At 41.0% G+C, this 10,883-nt stretch overlaps 1 protein-coding gene across 1 annotated transcript; it reads right to left on the bottom strand.

Annotated features, from left to right (window-relative positions):
* Positions 1-3,511: 3,511 nt before the first annotated feature.
* On the bottom strand, positions 3,512-6,471 carry LOC131225480 (polygalacturonase At1g48100). The gene is made up of 6 exons (XM_058221009.1): positions 5,861-6,471; positions 5,603-5,770; positions 5,089-5,133; positions 4,791-4,998; positions 4,375-4,456; positions 3,512-4,271 (listed from the first exon to the last, which is right to left on the bottom strand). Exons 1-6 carry the CDS (start codon positions 6,260-6,262, stop codon positions 3,770-3,772), a joined length of 1,407 nt encoding a protein of 468 aa, XP_058076992.1. The 5' UTR covers positions 6,263-6,471; the 3' UTR covers positions 3,512-3,769.
* Positions 6,472-10,883: the final 4,412 nt, after the last annotated feature.

Raw genomic sequence — 10,883 nt, 5'->3', positions numbered from 1 at the left:
TAACTAAGCAACCACAAGCACCACGATCATTTCAAAACAGCCCATGGTCCAGTTCTTGATTTTATTGCAATTACATTTTTAACCTGGAGTCTCTAATCTCCTTTTGCAAATGTTCCATACTTGATAACTAGCCTTTCTTCACAACCAGTTCTAGCTTTTGGAGAGCTTGGGCAGCACCCCAAACTCCAGAAGCGAGACCATACATCAAAACTCATCTTAACGGCCGAGAATCCATATTTTCACAATGGTGTTGAAAAAAGTTAAAACTCGAACCAAAATTCAGTTGAAAAAAAAAGAAGCAGAAGATTGGTGAAAGGTGGGCACCATTTCGGCCAAAAAGAGGTTTGTTTTATCTCTTTACAAGTTAATAAAACTCCAGATCATCTCCATTTCTCCAACCATGTGCTCATATCCATGGTGATAGAAAGTTTCATAGCACATAACTTCAATGGACTGACTGCTATGCGCAATATGGAAGATTACAAGTTGATTGTTGTTATGGATCTTGTATGGTCATACATCTAGCATTCAATGCATCTAAAAAAATGAAAAAACTTCTTTCCAATTCACATGAGCATATTATCCATGTCAATGGACTGTCCATTGACTTCTAAATGCAATGATAATGGACTTAAATGGATTGCTAAATGGACTGAATGCGGGACAAGGTTCAAGGCCCGATCTCCTCTATACACATGGTTATGTCTGTAACGGCATACTTGGATTACGAGTTTTATCAGATGAAAGCCAAGACTGCTTTTCTTGATGGTGATCGGCAGGTGGACCTTAATATGCATTATCTTTATAGAAATGCTGAGCAATGACATATAAGGGCTGAATTAATCCTTATGAAATTTCACTCAATAATCATCTCCTCGGGTTTTGTCTGTGAGGATTATGGTAAGTTATGCAGTCTGGCAATCACTGAGTAATTCTATCCTTGTATGTCAATGATATTATACTCGTGAAAATGATATGAAATTACCAGTTGGGATGTGGAATTGACTTTTCTCAAACCTTGAGATGAAATGTGTGAGAGAGATTATAATGCAAGGACGTTTTCACACCGGGCTCGAGTGGGGTAGCTTATGGGATGCAGGGACACACTCAGGGTGGGTGGCCCGTGTGAGGCGGGTGGCTCGTGAGAGGCGGGCCCATGTGAAGTGGAGCCCACGAGGAGGGTTCAACCGACATCCTAACCCATAAGATGTGGGGTCTGGGTTATGAGATAAAGGAATTGATTCACCACTCTCTATCAATTTGAGCTTTTAGAGAGCAAGTGGTTAATTGTATTTGTATTGCATCAAAGTGGTATCAGAGTGGGATGTCTCCTATTCGAGACTCCTCGCCGGGACTTATTTGCGACGCATCGAGTTAATGGTATTGGCATCTTAAATTTTATGATGATTTGAATCACATTAAGAGTGAAAAAGGATGCCACTTTATGAGAGTTAAGGATGGAAATTACAGGTTTGGTTGTTACTGCTTTATTAGGTTGTATTGGGATGCACAAGTGAATTGAATTGCGAATGTTCTCTTTCTACTCAAGCAAAATGGATGATTTTGGGAAATGTGGCTATCAATTCTACTTTGAGTTTATGTTGGTTTACATCTTGGGTGCTACATCTAGGGGGATGCATTTTTTCTGATTTTTCGGGGAGCTATATCTAGAGGGATACATTTTTTTTCTGATTTTTCGACTAGATTAATAAATAAAATGATCAAGATAATGATTTGGGTTAGGAAAGGCAGAAACAAAATGATCCCATGTAATGTGGTTCACAAAATCCTCACAACCATCTGTTCTGATTTGAGCTACATCCAAACACACCCTTAACATGTTTTCTAGTATTCAAAATTACATCATATTCCCTTCAGTCCAACTTTGAAGTAATGTAATTGCAATTTCGATCCGAGATTCCCACATGAATGTTATCCATGGAAAGAGCGATTTTGTTATTTCCACTTTCTATGACACCAATAATTGCATTTCAATTTGGTAGTGCACCCAAATACACCCTTAGAATAGTAAGTGCAAATTCAATCTGATAGCGCTTCCAAATGCAACCCAAGTGTTGCAAATTGCTTCTCTTCTGCTATAATAAACAATTCTGATCACCATGCTACTTGGAGCCATGACAACTTTGAGACTCAATGGAGGATGATGGCATCAATAACAAAAACTACAACTTGATGGCAATCACTGCAATAAAGATAGATCCATAACAAGAACAGCGAAAAATCTAGATATGAAACACACACACACACACACACACACACACACACACACACACACACATATATATTTCATCTAACTGTAGGGAGCATCGAACTTGTAGAGAGTATCGAACTTTCTAGGGTCCCCCTTGCCTAGTACCTCATGTCCATGTCCGACATCGATATGTATATGTAGGCATCCAAGTTGCATAAAAGATGCTATTTTTTAAAAATCCTTAGCCATAAATTTCGAGCTCATACATCATGTATCCCATATTCAAAAGAGGTGTTGTTAAGTGCTAAGCATCCTATAAGGTAGATTCTCATGTGGGTCTTTTTCCTATCTTTGGACCAGAAGGGCTTTGTCACATGCAAGGGGCCGAAACCATTTCGTCTATGTAAATGGCAGAGAATAGGAATTAAGACTGCTATTCAATTGCGTTCAAGTAAAAATTCTAGCTTTTTCTTTTCATATCTAGATAAGCATGCATAGAAAAAAAAAAGAGTAATTCGAAGGCCTGTGGAATTGGCATTGAATCCATCTTCATCCCATTTCACATAGATGTAACAAGCATGCTTGGATACAAGGAATTGAAGCTGTGGATATGGAAACTGTAATGATTATGCTATGATTATTTCCATCTCTACTGTAGAAAGTAGGATTCCAAATTTAGGGGTCTTGTTTGGATACAAGTGAGAATCCCAGTGTCCTGTGCCAGGGAACTACCACTATAGATAACTGGATAATGCTAATGATTATTTTTGCAAAATCCACAGTTTTCCATTCATCAGAACAGTGAATTATGTCTAATCAAGGGAATACAATTTCTATTTCCCTTGGATTCCTCGTATCCAAACATGGCTAATGTCATGAGTCATGTCCCATGATTTTCCAAGGGAAAAAGAAATTAGTCGTTTTCCCTTTGTTAAGGTCCCTTGATATACATTGATACACCATCCTCTAACGGCTCGAGCTTTTCGAGCAAGTGGCTATTTGACATGGTATCGGAGCAAAAGGTCAAGTGTTAGAATCTCTGTAATATATTCTCTCACGGGGAGCCAAGAAAATCAAGTCCGGCTTGGGGACTGGGAAATCAAGCCCCTCTTGTTTATGGTGTTAGTGTCCCTCCACCCTTGCCCATTGTTCCTGTGCAGATAATATACATTGATACACTATCCTCCAACGGCTCGAGCTTTTAGAGCAAGTGGTTATTTGACACCCTTGAATAAGGCTAATAATTATTTTGTGAAATCCACAGTTTCATGAGTCACAACCCATGTCAATGCAGTCATATTGCAACAAACCATGAAATGCAAAGCTTTTATTCAAATGTCCTTTAATATCATGTATAAGTTCCCAAGCCTTTTACATGTGAGGCACTGGGCCCATCTACAACACTCTATCCCACCTCTATGGAAACTGAGTCCAAAGGGAGCCTAAACCAGAGAAAATAAGCCCATAGCAGTTCAACTTAAAAAGGGGTCAACCATATGGGCCTTGTGGTTTATACAGTGTGGCTTGATTGGGTTTTTTTCATCTGAAAATGGAACCTCAACACCCATATGCAGAGCTTTCTTTCAGTGTCTGAGGTGCCCCATCTTGCAAGCAAGTGATGGGTGGGATTGTAAGAGTCTCTTGAGATCCATAAGCATTCCAACAGAAGGGATCATCCACCAGCTCCCCTTCGGCGGGAAGGAGTTCCACCTCCGACATTGTTATGTTGTAGCACGGAACCGTGTCACTGCACGCGAAGTGTATTGGTGGGCTTCTAACATCATATGTGCCTTTGATGTTCTTGTAGGAGACATCCGTCACAAAGACGGCGGACGTTTGGTTCAAGCATGCCTTAGTCAAGCAATAGTACTGATCTATGATGATGCAGTTGCGCACGTTCTCCATCAGTATGTTATCGAAGGTTATGCTTGATACAGACCCCGTCCCACCTTGCCATGTCTTGATCCGGACCCCGTTGTCCGAATTCCGTATGACTGCGTTCCGAACCATTATGTTAGAAACACAAGCCTGAGAGTTGTGTACGCCGAGACTTCCAATGCTGTGAAAGAAGAAAAGAACATTACATGAAGAACCTTATTAGATCAAAAGGATTAAAGAAATATTGCAACTTACTAGAATCCAAATTGCGGGGGAATGCATACCTAATACCATGACCGGGCCCACAAGTTATGTTCTCTATATCGACCCCTGAGCAACCTGTTCCAATCGAAACGCAATCGTCACCTGTTCAATCACCACCCATTGTTAGATCTGTTACATGATTGAGGTGTGTTTGGTCACACCAAATATCATCATATTTCATGAAAAAATAATCTAATTTGGTTTTAAAATATAGAGAAATTTCATTGTTAGATCCATTATACAATTTTGGGTATGTTTGGCTGTACCAAATATCATGAATTTCATTGTATTTAATGATAAATCAGTCTAATTTGGTGCAAAATATCATGAAATTTTCATTATCTTCAGTTGAACCAAACATGGCCTTAATAACTTAATCAAATAAAAAGAACGAGATTTAAATAATAATAGGTGGGGGGTGCTGATTCTGCATTACCGTTGCTTATAACCGAGTTGTATATACCAACGGACTTTGTATTTTCGACATGGACCCCGTCAGTGTTGGGACTCAGAGCTGGGGAATTTACGGAGATGTTATCTATCAGGACACCTTCACAGCCATCAAACTTCACATGGAATTGGGGACTGTTCTGAATGTGAAGATCGCGGACCACCAGATTCGAGCTCATGAAGAACCGAATTAACTGAAATTGAAGACATTTGAAATGTTTAGAAAATCAAATTCTTCTTAACTAATGAAACTTTGAATTTTTGGTTTGTGGTTGAAGACTCACAACAGGACTTTCGCAAGGTCCAGGCAATGTCGATCCATTCGGACCCTGTAATCATGCATTTCAATAGGATTAGTGATCACATTACCTTCAAACAAGCAGAGCAGAAAAATGCAATTCTGTTTTGTATAATGCCGATCCGATAATGGATAAATTGTGAAAGAGTGCATTGTGATGCAATGCAGCTTGTGTTTCTGTTGATTCGACAGAAGCATCTGAAGTATCAGCATACTTAAATAGCTTAGCTTAAGAGGAATTATACAATCCTCTTTTCCTAGTTTTTACAAAGTGGGGCCCATGGGTTGGTGATCCAGACCGTTGATCTGATTCACACCACCTTAGATGAAACCTGCCATGAATGTGGACTACTAGTATGTCTTTCTTAACCATTGCAAGCCACCAACCAAAGGCTGAGTATTGGCCCATTGAATAGATCTTTGGGGAATTAGCCATCCAATGTGGGGCCCATCAGATCAACTAACTGGATCACCCAACCAAGGGATTAGTGATAAATTACCCTGTGAGGTTTGCAGGGGAGGTTCCACCACTTCTCTCCATTCCCTTCAATAACTCCTGTTCCTCTGAGAGTCATCCCATTGAGTCGATAAAACACCAGCCATTGATGCTTGCTATCACCTTCTGGCCAGCAGTCTGGCCCATCTGGCGGCATCAAAACTCCATCCACCTGCCAAAGAAAACACACCCAAGATTACCATTTCAGTAAAAACATCTCAAGTCCAAAACCATCCAATTTTCAAATAATATGATATCTTACTTGAAAAACAAGACCCGGCTTACACGGGCCGGAGAAGATCGTCGACGTTATCGTGAAAATGTAGTCCGAAGGCACCAGGACGACCCCAGACTCAACTGCGCAGGCCGCTTGCCATGCAGATGTGAATGCTGCAGTGTCGTCAGTGGAGCCGTCTCCAACCGCTCCATATGATCTCACGTCGAAAACACAGTTGTTTGGGTCATCACCACCTGAGTCACCTGAATCAGGTGGAGAGGGAGGCGAATAGCCAGGGGGCTGAGGAACAGGACTAGGAATGTCGGAGCCGTGAGACTTGTGCTTCTTATGGTAATGCATCCGTCCATCCGCATTATGCGAATTGAGTGAGAAAACAGTGATTACAATCCAAATGAAGAACAACCCACGAACAATTTTGATCGACATTGTGATTTGGAAGGCTTAAGGCTGGCAATTCTCACCAAGTGGACAACCAAACTGAGAGAGCTTTTGTATCTAAATTCAGCAGGAAAAAACACAGTCCTGCAATATGGGTGTGCTGGAAAATGACAGGAAAACTACTTCAGGAATGTTAAAATTCGAACTGAGAATGAGAGAGGGAGAGAGAGAGAGATGTGCGGTTAAAGAGGCTCAAGGATCATCTTGAACTAGAGGCTCTCATTTATACTTGAAAAGGCCTCAGGAAAAAGGCCCGTGCACAAAGTGACACGTGTCAGCCTCAGATTGATTGGAATATGAATGTCTTTTGGAAAACGGTTGGGCGGCTTTCTTTGGCTGGAAGTAGTGTTTTTAATTGAGTTGAGAGAAGAATCTATTAACCCATTTCCCTTCATTTAAGTGGGAGAGCTACTGTCATGAGCCATGAGCCATGACTCACACCCTGCATGTGTAATGCTGAACAAGTGTGTGAGACATGGGTTGTTCTTGTTCATCAGGTGTGGCCCACCATGCTGACCCAAAATTCAGGCCGGTGCGATCCTCCGGCAGGCCACACGAGCACGATGAATGAACAATTAAAAAGAATCGGCGGCAGATGATCCATATTTGACGTGCCAGCTCGGTTTTCAGTCCACAGTGGCCCACCTGCACATACATAACACATTGGCATGTGTGGTGGGACAAAACCCAATGTCACTGTTTTAAAGATTTCAAACCTCCAAACAAGGATCTGAAATTTCCCATCTCTGGTGTTTCTCTGTTTCTGAATATGGGCAGAAGGTTTTTACTGCTGATGTCTGCATCATGGCTTTTATTCCATGTATAGTTACTGTATTTGAGAACCTCAGAAATGAAGAGAGTGAATTGAATCATGGCTGCTTCAAGAATTTTTCCCAAAAATGACCAAAACACCCATCGTCGAATGGGTGGGCCCCACAGATTATTAACAAACTTACAACCATAAAACTCGAAAAAACCTGAGTCGACTTGACTCGGACGAATCGATGGTTACGGCTAGCAATCTTGACATTGCAAAACAAGAACATCACTATCCTTCTACTCTCTGTCATTTTCATCACTGGTTTGTAGTTTTCTAGCAATTGCATTATCATATTTTCTAACCACATGATTTTAATTTTATCTGAAATTTGAATTAGTGAAAATCCTTAATAAGAATCTGAGGCATGTAAAACAAAGTCACCAGCGTACTAATTGTAATTTAAAGGTATGTTTGGTTGAAAATTCAAAATTATCTCATTTTAAATCTGCAATGATCTAGCACAGTTGTTGGGAAAATAGCTAGGACCCTTTTTTTCAGGAATATATTAGGGAGGGGTCCTTCAGCAACATATCACGCGTACTTTGGACACATGTGTAAAGTCCAAATTGCCGACAATGTAGTGACCTGAAGAACTGTTTTGTGGGGTCCATACTAAATTTAGGTGGACCCCAAAATGAGAAGAAAAATCTACAATTAGAAGCTCATAGGCACTGAAAGGCTACAGTAGCATTGGTTGGCTCAAAAATCAGTTTAATCAATTTTTCTCTTGTGGGGCCCATGTGTATTTTCCATCTAATCCATTCATCAGAAGTGCCACAATAGGATGAAGAGACCCATTAAAAATCCGGCCATATCAAAAGCCCATTAGGCCACATCACGTGCATTTATAGGCCTTAGCATGATTTCACATTGTTCCATGATTTGTGGTCCACTTGAGTTTTGGATCGGTCTAAATCTTTGTTTCTGCAGTGAGAATGAGTGGAAGAACACGATGGACGGGTTGGATTGGATGTGAGATTTCCGTGGGTCCCACAGCAGCCGGGTCCCACCACAAGTACCATGTGATCACATTTCATTCTAAAAACAATAGGAAACATTACTGATTTACTGTCCTGAAATTACAGAATAATCGTACATCAGTGTCCCATGTGGACCGCCATAAATAAACCATGGTACCATAGAGATCTAACCGTGCCTTTCAGTATTTCATTTCACGTGTACTTCTCTTCTCATTTTCCTTTCACCGACGTCTTTCACGGACATCATTCCCTTGGTATATCTCATTTTGAGCATTATTCATATATGCCGCGTATCTGAACCGTCCAAAAGTTGGGCCCCACCATGATGATCTCCTGGCCTCAAAAACAGGAAAAGGCCTACACTCTGATATAATGTGAGCATGTAAACATGTGGGGCCCACTGGATCAGCGTAATCTGTGCCACATGATATTCATGGTGGAGACTTAACCTTTTGGACGGCTCACATGTCGTACACGCGTGACACGTGCACAGGAGGACGAGATGAACTGTAACTTTCCATCCATTGAGATGTAATTTATGAAAATTATTCGTTAGACTGTCCAACCACAGTGTCATGCATTTGCCGGGAATCAAGGATATTTTTGTCATTTCCTTTCTAGAGAGAGTAGTTGTTTGAATTTTGATACACTGGCTGACTACGACGCGCCATACACATGCACACAGAAATCGTATAGTGGCATATGCATACCTCAATCACACAGCCCAAGTTGTGGGGTCCACTGTAGATGAGTCATATCAGTAAAATCAGATTGGTCAGAGAGCCCCAGACTCTAAGTAGTGGACATATGTTGGTCAGACTCTGCAAAGCTGACAAAATTTCGTTTTAACCGTCCAATATATTCCCACCATTCACCCATTTAGGACCATAGGTTCAGTACAAAATTTTCATTTATATCCATCTATATTAGGACCCACTATTTGGATGGTTCATATTCATGTAAACGGATCTAAATGTAAAACGTTCGTGTGCATGCATATGGAGTATCAATCCGTGCCAGATTATAAAGGAGGGAGAGAGAAGTTACTCGATACACCGACTGAGTGTGATGCTCCATACACATGCACACAGAAACTGTGGAGTGAAATACACCTATCTCAATCGAACGGCCCAAAACTCTAGGACCCACTGTATATGGAGCATGCCACTAAAACCTGATTACTCAGATAGTCCCTACCTCCAAATTATCCCACACCTTTTTGTACTGAAAGCTTCTTTTCAACCGTCTGATTGGTATGTTCAGTACATAACTTTCAGTTACTGTCCATCCATTGTGGGGCCCACTATTTGGACGGTTTATATTCAAGGAAAGTGTATTCCACGTATAAAAACTTGTGTGAGTATGCATGTGGACCATCAGAAGTGTCAGATTATCTAAAGGGAGAGGGATTTTGTGGTTTGGTGGTATGATGATGAAATGGACCTAAGGTCTCTCGTGACTATCTGTTGGAGTTTAGTACACCTTTGTAACCTTTGAAAGGAGTAGCGACAACAGAAATAAATCAGTCACGGGTCCGTCCTTATCTTATGGTGATTGAGGAGTGTACAACATGTGTGGCATAGATGGAAGCTTGGAAAGCTACTTTCATGGGTCACGTGATCAACCAGCCCACAATAACACAGTGCATACACATTTAACTCAGTGTATACACTTTTTTTCATCCGTTGGATCATGGGTGGGGCCCACCTACTGGTAGTGAAATGTGGGTGAGGGCTACCAAAATTTGGTGCACCTCAGCATTGTGTGTATGGTATAATCTATATCTATAATATACTACATGCATGAAATTACCAAGTAATCATCTTGATCTCCACCGTTGATTGACGTAGACCGCGTGCATGGATGGTTTTCCGGCCCTTGTAAGGTGCTGAAAATCACCACAATGCAAGTTATTCAAATGGGCCACACAAACAGCTCTTTATCACACCATGTGGAGCTAATGAGCTATTAAAGCTTTATATAGAGATGGGTTTTGCTTAGTGCACCCAGTGTCACGTGCCGTATGTTGTTTTGGTGAGTCACGTGCGACTGTCACGGATTATGGTTCTGAGAGTGTACTGTGGTTGGGTGGTCCCTAGCGAATATATGATGTTGAGGAGCTATATGATACTCCGGCTGCCTATGATGCCTGATACGCAGGCACTCTAAAATTGTACAAGTGGCATATATCAACTCAAATAAAACCGACTAGATTGTGCATCCAACTGTCTTCGAGTCACAAGCATAAGATGAGATTCGTTGAACAATCCTAACCTCTGATTCGTGGGCACTTGTTCGTTGTAAGAGAACCGTTGAATTTATTTTATTTTTCATTTTTAACCGTCTAAAATATGTCCACGAATCCAACATTCATCTACACTGAGTACCATATTTTGGAAGGTTTAATTCGAGTACTTCTATGCCACGTGTGCAATTTGTAAGTGTCTGCATATCATCCATCACACTCTGCCAGAGTATTAAAGTTTTTTGTCTCCGATGTTCTCATGTGGTTTTATGTTGGAACCAATGGTTCTCATTATTTCCTTCAACTGTTCCCAAAACGATCCAACTTCCAACGACGGTTGTCATGTGCACCTTCTCTTTACACGCTCTCACACGTGGGAAGTTGGCACACGTGTATGAGTCTTAATCCCCTCACAGTGTTTAGATGTACGGTGTAAAATGCGAGGCTGATCTGATCATATGTGGACCACTTCCGTATACGCTGTAAAGTTAACCAACGGTCCACATTCATCGAGATGGCAAGCCTAATTGACAATCACATAGATATCATCTTTTGAATTCAATC

This window comes from Magnolia sinica, chromosome 14 (assembly GCF_029962835.1).
Source record: "Magnolia sinica isolate HGM2019 chromosome 14, MsV1, whole genome shotgun sequence".
NCBI lineage: Eukaryota > Viridiplantae > Streptophyta > Magnoliopsida > Magnoliales > Magnoliaceae > Magnolia > Magnolia sinica.
The sequence above is the reverse complement of the archived record's forward strand: the minus strand, read 5'-3'. Positions and strand labels throughout refer to the sequence as shown.

Excerpts from the sequence above, each read along its gene's own strand:
- LOC131225480 (XM_058221009.1), bottom strand. The coding sequence starts at position 6,262 with ATGTCGATCAAAATTGTTCGTGGGTTGTTCTTCATTTGGATTGTAATC. Across the intron at positions 4,457-4,790 it reads CAACTCGGTTATAAGCAACG|GTGACGATTGCGTTTCGATT; the intron begins GTAATGCAGAAT and ends GTGATTGAACAG. Across the intron at positions 4,272-4,374 it reads GGGCCCGGTCATGGTATTAG|CATTGGAAGTCTCGGCGTAC; the intron begins GTATGCATTCCC and ends CTTCTTTCACAG.